The following is a 14078-nucleotide window of genomic DNA, read 5'->3' on the forward strand; positions in this document are numbered from 1 at the left end:
GGGCACAGGCTGTGCAGGAAGCTGAGTGTGGGGCTCTGCCCTTCTCCCCCCAGGGCACCTTTGCAGCTCCAGTGCCATGGGCACATGTCACCCTGTTCAGCACCGTGCTCCAGACCCTGTGCTGGACACCCCTAAAAGCCCTGGTGCCCATTGTGGTATCCCTGTGTGCCCTCTTGAAGGGGTGATGCCTTTCTGTCCCAGATTAGGGGCTTGTCCTGCCCTTCTGTCCCCTCTCCTCATCCTTGCAGAGCCCCAGCTGCACGCTGCCACATGTGCCAGCATGGCCAACCCAGCCAGGACCCCAAGGCAAGCTGGTAACAGACAACCACTGCTATTATGCTACTGCCTTTGCAAAACTCCTGAGGCTGCCATCTGTCCAGGGTGTCCTTGACCATCAACGGCTTTTCTTTGGAGACATGGCAAAGCTCAGGGGACACTGTATCCCAGAGGGTATGAACAGTTAACATCTGCGTGACAACTGTGGGACATCCTCTGCTTCAGGGGACATCTTTAGGGCTGTTGGCAAGGAGAACCATAAGGGAACTCAACTACAAAGGTGTCCCTGGCATGGGAGGCAGTGAGTGACCTGTGGCTGGCCTCTGGCTGCTCGAGGATTCACAGCCAGCAGGAGGGCAGGGATGCTGCTCTTCACAGAAGCATCACTGGGGTAGTGCCCTGGTCCTGCTATCCATACCTCTGATGCACGCAGAACACAGGAGAGCAGACTCACAGGCAGGCAAGCAAGCAGGACAAGCTGTTAAGTCTTACGCTACAACCCCCTCTGGCCTGTGCTGCTGCAGCACAAAGGATTTCTGTGCTCACCCACTGCCAGTGACCTTCCTGGCAGTTGACTCAGAGCAGAGGGTTTTGTCTCTCTGAGAACAGCAGCCTGGATCCAGGGATGCCTGTGCTGCTGCCAGTCCAAGCCTGGAAGCCCAGCAGCCCCTGCACTGCAGTGGCCATCCAGTGACGAGGTTGAGCCATTCACAGGGGAGCAGAATGGCCTGGAGCAGAATGGCCGGGGAAAGGGGACGCTGGAAGTCTCCTCCGCAGTCCTCCTGACAGTGGAGATATTTCAGTGATGGCTCAAGCTTGATTTCATCCATTCCCGACACAGGCTGCAAGTTCTCTGACCCTAGCAGGGTGCCAGCAACTGCGTCACCCCAATCCCACCATTCCCATGCCGGCTCAGGCCGGCCCGTCTCATCAGCTCGTCTGCGTTAGGCGCGCCCACGCCTTTGACCTCTTCGCAGCAACTTCGGACATCAATTAACTTAACAATTAGCGTCATTAACAAACTGCCCGTTTCTGGCCCACGTGGTGGCAGGCGGGGCAGTTTCCTGAGTACCGACAGTGCCGACAGCGGCTGTTTGGTACAGCCCGTCCTTCCCCGACGGCTTTTGCAGTTTGACCAAAAGCCAACGGGCGAGGGGGCCGCCCGCGCTCCCGCCCACCCCTGGGGCCTCTGCTCCTCCCTGCCAGGACAGCGGGCGGGCACCGTGCTAGACAGCAACGCCCCGGGTTTCTCCTCCTCTTTCCCGTTGGTTTTTTTTCTCAGTTTTTACTATATTTTAGATTATTCCCACGCCGAGCCCCGCCGGGCGCTGCCGCGGGCAGGTGCGGCCCCGGCCCGGCCCCGCAGCGCCACCTGGTGCCACGGATGGCGACCGCCCCCGAGCCCCTCGCGACCCTCACCTGGCTCCCAGCGCCCCCAGGCACCCCTCACCTGGCTCCCAGCAATCCCAGTGACCTCCCGCCTGGCTGCCAGGCCAGTAAGACCCCAGTAAGTCCCTCCAGTAACACCTCTGGACTGGCTCCCAGGGACCCGTCTCCCCGCGCCACCTTCCCATTGTGCTTGGTCCCACTTGGCTCAGCCCACCTCAGTGCTCACTAGTCTGCACTCCTCTTGATTCCCCCAGTGACCCCCACCCGGCCAGCCTGGCCGCACTAGCCCCCGGCCCATAGTGGCCCGCAGTATGTCCTCCGTTAACCCCAGAACCCGTCCAGAGTGCGGGACCTGGGCGGTGCCGGCGGTGCCGCCGCTCCCGCTCCTCGCCGAGCGCTGCTGACTCAGGTGGCGGTGACTTATCACAGAGATTGTGGCCCCGACGGCCCCAACCCGCCCGGCACCACCGACCACCGCCGGTATCTCGCTGCCCACCGGCCTCCGCCCCTCTGCGGGGGCACCCCTAGCGACCCCCAGCCCTCCCCAGTGCCACCCTGCCGTCCCCGTGGGGGAGACACCGGCACCGTTGTCACCCTCATGCAGCCCAGCCCAGGGGCCCAGGATGAGCGGCAGGGTCGCCATGTCCCACACGGGGGCTGGGCGGCGGGACCTTGAAGCGGGCCAGCCGGGTTAATCGTTGACAGGCTGTTTGCCTTTTCCTAGCTGCACTTTTACACATTAAATCTGGATGTTGGTGGCTCCCCAGGGACCAGCCGGCAGCCTGCAGCAGCAGATCAAGGTGCCCAGGAGCTGGGGTCACTCCCCAGGTGGAGAGCAGGGCTCCACCACGGTGCATGTGCCTGGCTTGCAAGGAATGCAGCGGGGAGGATGCTCACAGCAGGGGAGTGGGGCCACGAGGACCAGAAATCTCCTCGGCGACCATCCTGGAGGGCTGGCCCTGCCCCGGTGATGCAGTGGCCCCAGGGGCTGCTCAGCTGGGGGATTGAATGCGGGTGGGTGGGAGGCAGGCTGGACACACCTGCGGTGTTTACTTGGCGAATCGTGCAAGGAGCGAGGCTGTTTGGGAGGGGGTGGGGGACGTGCCTGCAGGGCAGTATAAAGTCCGGGGTATTACGTTGGAGGCTGTCTGCTGCAATCCCAAAGAGCACTGACTGTCCTGGTGCTGAGGTGAGAAGCTGGGAGGGGGGGCACAGCACCGTTGCAGGGGTGGCCGCATGTCCCCCATATGGGGAAAACCAGGGGGGCTGGAGTGGGGGCCACAGCAGGGCTCGGCCCTAGGCCTGGGGGAGGAGAGAAGGCAATGCTGCTCCTCATGGTGGGAGTGGGGAAGGAGCAAGGGGGGCACAAGCGGCGGCCTCGCAGCTTTGTTGGACGGTTTTTGGTCGCCACCGTTTGCACGGCTCCGGGTGCTCGCACCTTGGGCTAAGGGGCGGAGGTGGCATTTGGGATGGCATTAATTGCCTAGCCAACTTACAGGGAGCCAGCTGGTATGGTTTAGTGGGTATGCTGCTCCTCACCTGAGGCTGGGAACAAATCCCAAGGCACGTGGGGCCATCCCTGTAGGGATGGGGCACAGTGACGGTGTGGCTGGGACACCAGCCCTGAGGGGCAGGGAGCTGTGCGAGCACAGGGATTGTTGTCTCCACCAGCATATCCGAGCAGTAGGGTAGCGTCACTGAGTCCATTTCGGGGAGGAGCTGTGCCCAGTGCACACCAGCGTCACTCCGGCTTTCTGCCGTGTGTCCAGCGGCACACGCGGGGCAGCTCCGATCCCCTCACAGACGTTGCTCTGCTGGCGTCAGAGCCTTGAGGAGATGGCAGGACTCAGGGCAGCGGTACCCAGTGCCACCCAGCCCCCGGCGGCCCGCTGAGTGCCAGAGCCCTGCTCCGGTGCCCTGTGCCGTCCATACGGGATGGGCACGCAGCTGGGCTCGGCCACGCTTCCTGGGGAAAGGACCTCCAGACACGCTGGGTGGCCTGTCCGGCACAGCGAGGCGTGCCGTGGGTCCCGGCGGGTTGGGGGGGCTGTGGCCGTGGTCGGTGCGGGGCGTGGTGCGGAGGTGGGGGTGGGTGCAGGGCCGAGCAGCGGGAATGCAGCACACAGGCACTTTGTTTGGCCAGGGTGGGCGGAAGTCAGGGCGTTAGATCTGAATGCTAAAGTGTGTTGTTCATGGACCGATAAAGGCCCCATTGTATGTAAATACTTTATAAAGCAGCATATGACTTCCAGTGCAGGGCAGTGGCAGAGAGAGACGAGGGCAGGCGGAGCAGAGCTCTCCTGCGGGAGGCATGAGACCTTAGAGGGGCCACTGGGGGCAGCTTGCGAGGACCCTTCCTGACCGGCAGGTACGCGTCGCCAGGATCCTCCACACTGGGGGGTGGCTGGTCCCAGCCACCCAGACTCACGCAGGGGTGGGAAGCAGCTCCCGGGGCTGCGCTGTGCCAGTGGGTGTCTCTGGTGGGGCAGGGGTCTTTGCTTGGGGCTGGGCTCCTCTGTGTTCCCTAGGCAAGGATGGCTCTGGGATGGTGGTAGTGCAGGGCTGCACGGGGAGGAACCCCCAGCTCAGGGCTCCCTGGCCCTGCTCCTGCACATAATGGGAGGACAAAGGGAGGCATTGGTGCAGTGGAGTCCATAAAGCTCCTTGGGACCATTCCTAGCCAAAGAGCTCAGCACTGGGTAGTGGGGGTCCCTGTGGAGCTGTGGGAGTTTCACCCCCATTCTCTGTGGCAATTGTGGGTTAGTATCCCTGTGCTGGTGTGGGGTGGCAGGATTGGAGCATCTGGCACTGCTGAGGCAGCTGGTCTCCTGCCTGCTCTGGCCAAAATGCTGCCTTGAGCTGTGTCAGGAGCAGGAGCCATGCTGCCATCCTGTTTGTCGATCCTGCTGTCCACCCAAGCAGCCAGGGCTGCCACTCAGTTGCTCTCAGGTCCCTCCTGCTGGCACTGGAGCCAGGACCTGCTGACTCTCAGCTAGGGGCCCTTCCTGCTCCTAACACCATCTCTCACTGCTCTCTCCTGCAGACGTGAGAAACGATGAATTGGGCCGGCCTCTACACGGTGCTGAGCGGGGTGAACCGCCACTCCACTGCCATCGGGCGCATCTGGCTCTCTGTCATCTTCATCTTCCGGATCATGGTGTTAGTGGTGGCAGCCGAGAGCGTCTGGGGGGATGAGAAATCCGCCTTCACCTGCAACACCCAGCAGCCTGGCTGCAACAGCGTCTGCTATGACCACTTCTTCCCCATCTCCCACATCCGTCTGTGGGCCCTGCAGCTCATCCTTGTCACCACACCAGCCCTTCTCGTGGCCATGCACGTGGCCTACCAGCAGCACCAGGAGAAGAAACTACTGATGCTGACAGGGCACGGGGATGCCAAGCACATGGAAGAAGTCAAGAAGCACAAGATGCGCATAGCAGGGTCGCTGTGGTGGACATACGTCTGCAGTGTGGTCTTCAGGCTGCTCTTTGAGGCTGTGTTCATGTACATCTTCTACCTGCTCTACCCAGGCTACCAGATGATGCGGCTGGTCAAGTGTGAGGCTTACCCCTGCCCCAACACTGTCGACTGCTTCATCTCCCGGCCCACCGAGAAGACCATCTTCACTGTCTTCATGCTGGTCACCTCCAGTGTCTGCATCATCCTCAACATGGCAGAGCTGGTCTACCTGGTGGTGCGGGCCTGTGCCCGCCGAGGCCAGCACCACTCCAACCCTACGTCAGGGAAGGGCTCCTTCTATGGGCACAAGCATTCCTCTGAGTACAAGCAGAACGAGATCAACCAGCTGCTGACAGAGCAGGACGGTTCCCTCAAGGACATGCTGCGCCGCAACTCTGGGCTGCAGGAGAAGGGTGACCGCTGCTCTGCCTGCTAGGGCCACCACTGCAGGGGCTCTGGCCCCACAATTGTCTCATGGGCTTGTTACTGTTTGTGTCCCAAGGGTAGCATCCCTCAGGTGTGAGTCTGGCTCTCCTTGATGGCCAGGAGGGCATCGTGGGCCATTAAATCTCCATTCTCAGGTGCTGCCTCCCTCCTTTCTGCTCTGGCTGGGATATGCCAGGAGCTGGGGTGCCAGTGTGGGGTGTCCATCCCTGCACCCAAGCCTTGGTGGGTGCTGGGAGGGGCTGTGGGGACTGCAGTGCCAGGGTTGAGCTGGGGCTGTGTCTGTGTTGCCCTGGCAGCCTGCAGCGACCAGTGACCCCTGGGTGGCATTGATCAGTGTCCAAGGGCTTGCGCTCCCCCAGCACCAGCCCCTGCAGCCCCGAATATAATTAGAAAAGTGCCCAGACCAAAAATAGAGGCAAAAAGTTTCCCCAGTGGCTGCTTCATGTGCCAGTCACAATGAAAGCCAATGGGGCACACAGCTGCCTCATACCCCAATAACCCCACGCCCGCTGTTGGGTGACTGGACAGACAGAGCAGGCAGACCTGTCCCCACAGAGGAGCTGGGGACCATCTGGGAAGGGGCCTTGCAGCATCCCCCATCACCTCTCTGACGAGCAGACAGCGTGGGAGCACTGGGCTCTGCCCCACACACCGTCTACGGTGAGAGGTCCCCATGCCGGATCGCCACTGCGGTTGTTCCCCATGGTGCTCCCAGCTCTCTGCTGGAGGCCTTTGCTTCCCCTGCCCTCCTTGTGACAGGTTAGGGGGTCCCCTCAGACACAGGATGGGGACACTCCAGGGACAGCCTTGCGTTGGGTCTGTGACTGCTTTACCGGGGAGTGGGGTGGCATTTTGGTGGGTTGTGGAGTGGCTGTGTCTGGAGGGTGGCTGTCTTGCAGGGCACCACAGCACCTGCCATGGGGGACTGGAGCCTGCTGGGCCGGCTGCTGGAGAATGCCCAGGAGCACTCCACAGTGGTGGGCAAGGTCTGGCTCACCGTCCTCTTCGTCTTCCGCATCCTGGTGCTGGGGGCAGCTGCGGAGCGGGTCTGGGGTGACGAGCTGTCTGGCTTCTCCTGTGACACGCAGCAGCCCGGCTGCCAAAATGCCTGCTATGACAGCACCTTCCCCATCTCCCACCTCCGCTTCTGGGTCCTGCAGATCATCTTTGTCTCCACCCCCAGCCTTGTGTATCTGGGCCACATCCTGCACCTGGTGCATCTGGAGGAGAAGGCACAGCAGCAAGCGGCAGCACGGGCTGGCAGCGGGGCCAGGCGGCAGCGGCCCAGGCAGCCCCAGCTCCCTGCAGGGAACACAAGGGCACGGGTGTGCTTGCGGGGGGCCATCCTGAGGACATACATCTGCAACATCGTCTTCAAGGCTCTCTTGGAAGTGGGCTTCATTGGGGGCCAGTATGCCTTGTATGGGTTCCAGCTGAAGCCCCTCTACACCTGCAGCCGCTGGCCCTGCCCCAACACGGTTAACTGCTACATCTCGAGGCCCACTGAGAAGACCATCTTCATCCTCTTCATGCTGGGGGTGGCCTGCGTGTCCCTGCTGCTCAACCTGGTGGAGATCTACCACCTGGGTCTCACCAAGTGCCGTCGGGGGCCAGGCCTCAAGTCCCGCATCCTAACCACTCCTGGTGGGCCTGTTGGGTCTGGCAGCACCTATGTCACTCTGCCCAGGGGTGGCAGCTCCCTGGCTCCTGGCAGAGCACCCCATGGTCTGGCACCACTGAAGAAGGCAAGTGCATGGCTAGGGGTGGCTGCTGGGTCTCATCGGGATATGCGAACGGCAGACCTGGCAGTGTAAATGTGCCCTGCTGGGATGGTCAGGGATGGGTGGTCACAGTGTCTTCAGTTTCTGCCAGGCCCAAGGCATGGACCCCATGGTCCATGAGCACTGGGCACAGCCGTGGGGACATTGCTCAGCAGCTCCTGGCACTCCTGGGAGCAGCAGGGCTGAAAGTAGAGCTTGGAGGGGGGAGAAAATAAACACTTACTGCACCTCACTTGGCTCCTGCTCTGCTCACAGGCACTGTGGCATTGCTCTCTCAACTGCTTCATCCTATGGACACACTGCATGACCAGGACACGGCCACTGCTGTGTTGGGTGGGGCTGCAGGGCAGGGAGGGGCAGGGCATGCCATGCTGGCACCAGGAGGCACTAGGGCAGGGGCCATCAACACTTGCCAGAGCTGGCAGGACAGCAGGGCCCAGGCAAAGGTAGAAGTGCAGGCAGCACAGGCTGGGATGGACAGCAGCAAGGTGCACAGCAGCACAGGGACACTGGCCCTGTTCTCCTACAGTGCTCATCCTGCCCAGGGGGAAAAACCAGGGGCTGCCAAAGTTTTCCACATCTTTATTTGAAATGAATGGTTTCCAGAGACACAGGGTTAGTCCTACTGCCCTGGCATCACTACAACAAGACTGGTGAGCAGCTCACTCTCCACATGGACACAGAGAACAGATGGCCCCAGGCCAGGGCCCGGAACAATATATACAGGCTCAACAGGAGACCCATGTACAGCTCAAGAAAACTGACCAGAACACAAGAAGGGGCAGGAGGCAGCATGGAGTGGCACAGCTGGAGCCAGACTTGCCCTGGGCAGGGCGCTGGCAGCCTCTGGGTGTGGGAGGGAGGGGGAGGCCAGGCAGGGCTCCCTGCTTCTGCCAGCAAATGCCTGGGCCCCTGGCTGGAGCAGAGGTTCCCACTGATGGCACCTTGCACAGGGGAGGATCCTTACACCACGACAAGGAACAGGGGAAGAGAGGGGCAGCACTAGCACAGGCCCATCCCCATTAGTATTTAGCAGACTCATAAAACATAGACCAAAGGGAGGGAGGCATCCTGCCTGCACACAAGGAAGGTGTCCCTGTGGCAAGGCCAGATCTCTGCCCACAAATTACAGTGCGAGCTCCATCTACTCCCTGCAACCAATCCAAATCTCTCCCACCCTGGGACAAAAGTTCTCCCCCTGACCCAACAGCTTTAAGGTTACCTGTGGCCCATGCCCACTGGCTTGAAAAGACAATCCTGCCCCAGCAGCAGAGCTGCTGTTCCTGCCTTGATACCTCCAGCCTTATGAGGGAATGCTAAAGAGGGAAGTAAAAGCTTTGGGGGCCACTGGTCTGATGGTGCACCGCATCTTGTGCAATTCCTGCCCTGGGCACGGGGACAGAGGTGTAGCAGCAGGGCTTGGGATGGGGGAGGGACAGGGCTGGGCAAGGGGAGCTGCCCCAGGGACTCTGCCACTCTTGTGCCATGGGAATGGGCCCTGGGGAAGATGGCTCACCCAGCAGCCAAAACTGGAGACAGAGCTGAGTGCGGGGGCCACGTATGTAGGGGATGCCTGTAATGAGCAGGATGGGAGGTCCAAGTCTGGTAATGATGCAGGGACAGCACTGCTGCAGCACCATCCCTTCCTGTGCTGCATGGCCCCTGCCCTGCAATGGGAAGCAGCAAGATGAGGTGTCCAGGGCTGGAGTGCAGCCAGTCCAGCAGCACCTTGCCGTTAGTCCATGTCATCCTCCAGGCTGCTGAGCCGACTGTGCTCCTCGTAGATCTCCCTGACGGCCAGGATGCGGTTCAGCATGCTCTCCAGCATGCTCCGGTCCATGGGGATCACCGAGTACCAGAGCGGGGACTCGGCGATGCACGACCGCTCGGGCTGAAGGTAGAACACATCGTTGCGGTTCCGCAGGCTCTCAGGGCTGTGGAGAGAGAGGAGGGTGAGACCTGGGACAGCAACTTCAGAGGCTCAGACAGCCTGGCCTGATGTTGTGTTTAGTAGGGGGCGTTCACAGCTTCCCATCATTCAGTAGGATAAGGACACAAACTCAGCCTACAGCTTCTTGTTCAAGGCCAAAACCCCTAACCACCCAAGCACTGGACTCCTACTGCACATTCCTGCCACTCTGGAGAACGGCAAGAAGTGGAAGAGGCCAGAGGGAAGCATTCTCTCAAACTTGGTTTAGTCAAGCAGCACAGAGCCTGGGCAAGACTGCACGATCATGTACAAATGTCTGGAGAGCAGCAGTCACTGCACAGGGTTCCATCAAAACTAAGAAGTGGCCCCAAAATGGCACATGCCTCTTCTCCAGAGAAAGCCTCACCATTTAGAGAGATAAAACTCATAAAACTTGACTGGGCATCGGAGGGGATTCATCCTGTTCTCCCGCTGCTCCAGCATCGGTGCCTCCTCCTCACGCTTCCGTTTTCCAGAGCCGCTGTCTGTGGAGAGGGAGAGAGCTGGATCATGGCTGGATCCTGATGGGGGATGCAATGGGAGGAACAGAGATGTCCCCCCAGACCCACCTCGGCTTTTCTTCTGCTTGGCTGGAGCGTAGTAGCGGATGCTCACCACCTTTGTCATGCCACGGGCTGTGGTGCACTTTCGGGACTGGCGCACTACGTTGGTGAAGGAGAGCTGCATGTGCTCCTCTGCTGTCTGCAGCCCAAAAAACTTAGTGTTGAAGAACATGAGGGTGTTGAGAAGCACAAAAGGTGAGTAAACACCCAACTGTTTGCACTCCCAGAGATGCTCCTCCTCGACACGGGAGAAAACTGTGTCTGCAACACACAGAGGGAGAAGCAGGTCACATCAGCAGTGGCTTTGTGACAATCCCTTCACCTTGCCCAGGAAAGCTCACTGCAAAAGACTGATGCTTCACAGCATCTCTTTTTTCACAAGGTTATTTCTCCAGAGCCATCAGCAGAGCTAGAGCTCTGCCCACCATAAGCCTCCCCTGATCACAGCCAAACCACAGATGAGAACCCAAATCAATCCTAACTGCTCATTACTATAGATGGCCAAAAAGTGAACTCCAGGTCAGTGTTCCACCACACTCAGGGAGAGATTAGGGAAAGCAGCAGGCAGGAGAGATCTGGCCAGCTCCTGCATAGATACACAGGTCTGGAGTCAAATGGCTCTGCCTGGCATAGCAGAGATGAGACTGGATCTATGAACTAACTACTGACAAGACAGCAGGGAAGGCAGCTCAGATCACAGCATCATGAAAAGCCTCTTCAGAGCTCTAGGTTAGTCCATTCACAAGGCAGCAGCACAGCAACCTTGGCCAGGCCTAGCACCGTGTGCAGGGCTCATCCATGTGCTGGGAACACAAACACATGCACCAGTGTGCCTCCTGGCTTGGCAGCCTCCTTGCCAAAGGGTGGACACATCACTGTGAAGTGTTGTAAAGATTCATATTGTCCCAGGATACAAAGCACACGCGCTCTGCTCCCAGCTACACTGACTGTGGGCAACAGAAGCTGCTGAAGCGTAAACCACGCTGGCTCTGCAGTTGGTTTGGGTCAGTATGACCTCAACACACTGTGCTGCTTATGCCAAGGTTGAAGCTGGGGGAGCACAATCAGGCCAGAGGATCCAAGGCTACAAGCACAAACTGGATATATGTGGGGACTGAAGGTACTCTGAAGACACGTACTATTTGGTAAGATTGTGGGTTGCCAGCCACTCAGAGACTTGTTCAGCTCCTGCACGAAGGTCAGGTAGTAAAGGTCTGTAAATATATTCACCATACGATTGTTCTCGAGCAGGTACTAGAAAGGACAGAACACACAGTCAAGAGAAACACAGCAGCACCTGGAATGCAAACCCTCCCCAGAGCCCAGGGCACACATGCAGAGCACCCCTTCTTGCAGCACCAGAGCTGCTGGGGACACACTTCTGAGAGCTGCAAGGAAAGCCCTGGGGCATGACAAAGCAGACTTAGTGCTAAAGAAGGGCCCGAGTTTGGGGAGATCCTCCAGCCCTCCTCAGAGATGTGCAAGGAGGGTGCAAGGCTGGGGAATAGTTGCCACCCTGCCCTCTGAACTTGGCAACAAAGATCAAACCAGGTGGGATGCTGTCCTGGGCTGAGGCACTGAAGGAGAGTCCAGACAGCCTCTCTGCCCAGAAGGCAGAATGAAGGGTAAAAACTCTTCTCACCAGATCTGACCCCCAAGTCTGGCTGTAGAGGACTTAAGGGCAGCAAAGCCTCCCTCACCTGCTGGATGCCAAGGCAGAGGTAATAGATGCTGTCTGGTTCATAGCGCTCCCCATTGGGCCGGGTTATCTCCTTGACAAACTGGGCCAGGCCGTAGTTGAGCTCAGCTGCTGAGCAGGCTAAGATGTCTTCCTTGATCCTCATGGGCTTGGCTGCAGAGGCAAGCACAGCAGCCTCAGACAACAGCCTACAAGGTCAGGAACACCTCAACACCCCAAAGTCCAACTTCTGGGCGGTTTCTGCCACTCCACTGCATCCAGACAAGGCACTTACGGCCAAAGCGTAGCTCCTCTCCCTTGCTGGTTTCTCCCCCTGCATACTTGGCTTGCACCCAGGACTTCCAGGCATTCACACCATACGAGTAGTTGAGCACTGTACAGCTGGGCTGGCTGCTCATCGAGTCCCGGGAACAGCTTTCAGAGAGCACCAGGCGCTTCTGCCCCTGCAGAGAGGTGTTCTGTGAGACTGGGCACCTACCTGGGACAGGTACAGGAGTTCTGGCCACCCCTCACACCTGCTGACTGTCAGCTCTCTACAGTGTGCCATGGCAGCAGGCACCATTCTGCTGGTAGCCAAGCCAATAAAGCTCATTAGTTACAAGGGTCACAGGCAAGAAAGAGACCAGCTGTCACATGACTTGTAGCATTCAAAGCTCCTCTGAAGTGACAAGCAAGTATTTTCATTCAAGGAGTGGCCTGCAGGCCTGAAGGGAGAGGGCACAACCTCCCTAGCACACCAAAGACTCTAGCACACTTCACCTCATACATCCCAGGTGGCAGCTCCCACTCCAAACCCAAAGGGCTTTAAGCAGGCAGTACCCACAGAGAACTCACCTTACGGACAGTTCGAGGCAGATCTTGCTCTGTGGACACATCATCTGGTCCCACCAGCCCACAGTCAAAGAGGAAATCCACGCTGGGGTTGATGTCTAGAGGGTCTGAAAGGAAACACAGGAAGACGGGTTCAGCTGAGACTTCTCATCCTGCCCCCTGTGCTGGCCTGATTTTTACAGCAAAATGAAGAGGGAACACTTCACATCCTCTACCACTGCCTGCCACGAACTTTTAGCCACAGCCCAACAAAGAAAATATGGCTCTGGCACACAATGATAAAACTTCTCAGGATAACCAGAACCCTACATTTTCCTCTCTAACAGTTTGTTTATTTTTTAAACCTGAGGAATGAGGAACATTCCTCAATCCCTGGTGCTAGGCCAGTACAGCCTGTAGACAGCCTGGCACAGGCACCTCAATTCTGTTGTTTGCTGCTACCATCTTGCCTCAGCATTACTTGCTCCTGCAAGTCCCTGCCTTCTTCCACCTTCTGTTAACAGACACTCTGCAATTCTGCCATTTCTCAGGATGCCATGCCTTGTCCAGGTTTCTTGTCCTGCTGGATCCTCTAGAATCATCATTCACAAACACACCAGTGCTGCTGCCCTGCTCTTTACGTTGTTAAACTCAGTTTTTTCATACCCCCTTCTCTAAGTCTTATGTTCACAGCAGGAAAGTTTAGTCTGGACAAACGCACAATCCTTCAGAAGTGGTGGTCTCCCCACCCCTGCTGCAAGCAGTCACTGCAGGGCTCTCACACCTGGTCAGTCAGAGCGCATGGGGAGATAAGTAAGTAATTTCACGATTATAAGCCGCACTGAGTATAAGCTGCATCTCCGGGTGCCAGCAACTTTTTATTCTTTGTCCATACATAAGCCGTAACTGATTATAAGCCATACGTTACAATACAGAGTGTGATAAAAGGTATCTGTTCTATCACCATCTGTTGAGGGTGGGGGCAGTAATCCTTATCTCCATGGGAGATATTCTGCTAAGGGGCCATCCATTGAAACCAGGCAGGGCATTGTTCTTTATCTTTTCACAACCCATCCTTCCTCCAGCGAGTCATTTTCTGCTAATGGCCCATTGAGTCCCACTGTGGGACTGATAAAATTACTGCATCCCATTGGAAGTTGCTCTAGCCAGGGGGAAGGGCTCAACATTTCTTACCAAGATAAAAACAGAGGTTTTGGGACACTAAGGGAGCCCCCTTCTCCACTGGACTCCAGAGGAAAACTGGATTTCTCCACATCACCACTGGACCTCTGGAGGGAAACTGCACCTTGTACAGAAGCACTGCTCCAACTGAACCACATCTGTCACTGCAGGAGGATGCAGCCACCATGGAATGGGACTGCTGCCAACACCCTGCCTGACAGGGTGTCAGGTTGTACTCTGACTCTGTCAGGGTTTGTAGTTTGTTTCTTTGCAGTACTGTATTTCTATTTTAATTTCCCTAGAAAAGAACTGTTATTCCTAATTCCCATATTTTTGCCCAAAAGCCCCTTGATTTCAAAATTATAATAATTCGGAGGGAGAGGGTTTACATTCTCCATTTCAAAGAGAAGCTCCTGCCTTTGGAGGACAGGTGTCTGCTGAGAAACTGAAACAGCAACTTTTTGTTCTTTGTCCATATATAAGCCGCACCTGATTATAAGCCA

At 57.8% G+C, this 14078-nt stretch overlaps 3 protein-coding genes across 8 annotated transcripts in view; 2 read left to right on the top strand and 1 right to left on the bottom strand.

Moving 5' to 3' along the window:
- The first annotated feature begins 3917 nt into the window (after positions 1-3917).
- On the top strand, positions 3918-5704 carry GJB1 (gap junction protein beta 1). The gene is made up of 2 exons (XM_033072672.1): positions 3918-4033; positions 4709-5704. Exon 2 carries the CDS (start codon positions 4721-4723, stop codon positions 5558-5560), a length of 840 nt encoding a protein of 279 aa, XP_032928563.1. The 5' UTR covers positions 3918-4033; positions 4709-4720; the 3' UTR covers positions 5561-5704.
- A 94-nt stretch (positions 5705-5798) lies between these two features.
- Positions 5799-7584, top strand: LOC117003047 (gap junction alpha-3 protein-like). The gene has a single exon (XM_033072671.1). It carries the CDS (start codon positions 6489-6491, stop codon positions 7383-7385), a length of 897 nt encoding a protein of 298 aa, XP_032928562.1. The 5' UTR covers positions 5799-6488; the 3' UTR covers positions 7386-7584.
- A 335-nt stretch (positions 7585-7919) lies between these two features.
- ZMYM3 (zinc finger MYM-type containing 3) overlaps positions 7920-14078 on the bottom strand; it is a 33303-nt gene continuing 27144 nt past the window's right edge. For all 6 annotated transcript variants that reach the window (XM_033072541.2, XM_033072535.2, XM_033072536.2 and 3 more), the window contains 7 exons: positions 12418-12521; positions 11858-12026; positions 11585-11736; positions 11024-11138; positions 9891-10145; positions 9689-9806; positions 7920-9286 (listed from right to left, as the gene is read on the bottom strand). In XM_033072541.2, coding sequence (XP_032928432.1) covers positions 9088-9286; positions 9689-9806; positions 9891-10145; positions 11024-11138; positions 11585-11736; positions 11858-12026; positions 12418-12521 — 1112 coding nt within the window. In that variant the 3' untranslated portion in view covers positions 7920-9087. The remainder of the gene's footprint in view (positions 9287-9688; positions 9807-9890; positions 10146-11023; positions 11139-11584; positions 11737-11857; positions 12027-12417; positions 12522-14078) is intronic.

This window comes from Catharus ustulatus, chromosome 14 (genome assembly GCF_009819885.2).
Source record: "Catharus ustulatus isolate bCatUst1 chromosome 14, bCatUst1.pri.v2, whole genome shotgun sequence".
NCBI classification, from domain to species: domain Eukaryota; kingdom Metazoa; phylum Chordata; class Aves; order Passeriformes; family Turdidae; genus Catharus; species Catharus ustulatus.

Excerpts from the sequence above, each read along its gene's own strand:
- GJB1 (XM_033072672.1), top strand. The coding sequence starts at position 4,721 with ATGAATTGGGCCGGCCTCTACACGGTGCTGAGCGGGGTGAACCGCCAC.
- LOC117003047 (XM_033072671.1), top strand. The coding sequence starts at position 6,489 with ATGGGGGACTGGAGCCTGCTGGGCCGGCTGCTGGAGAATGCCCAGGAG.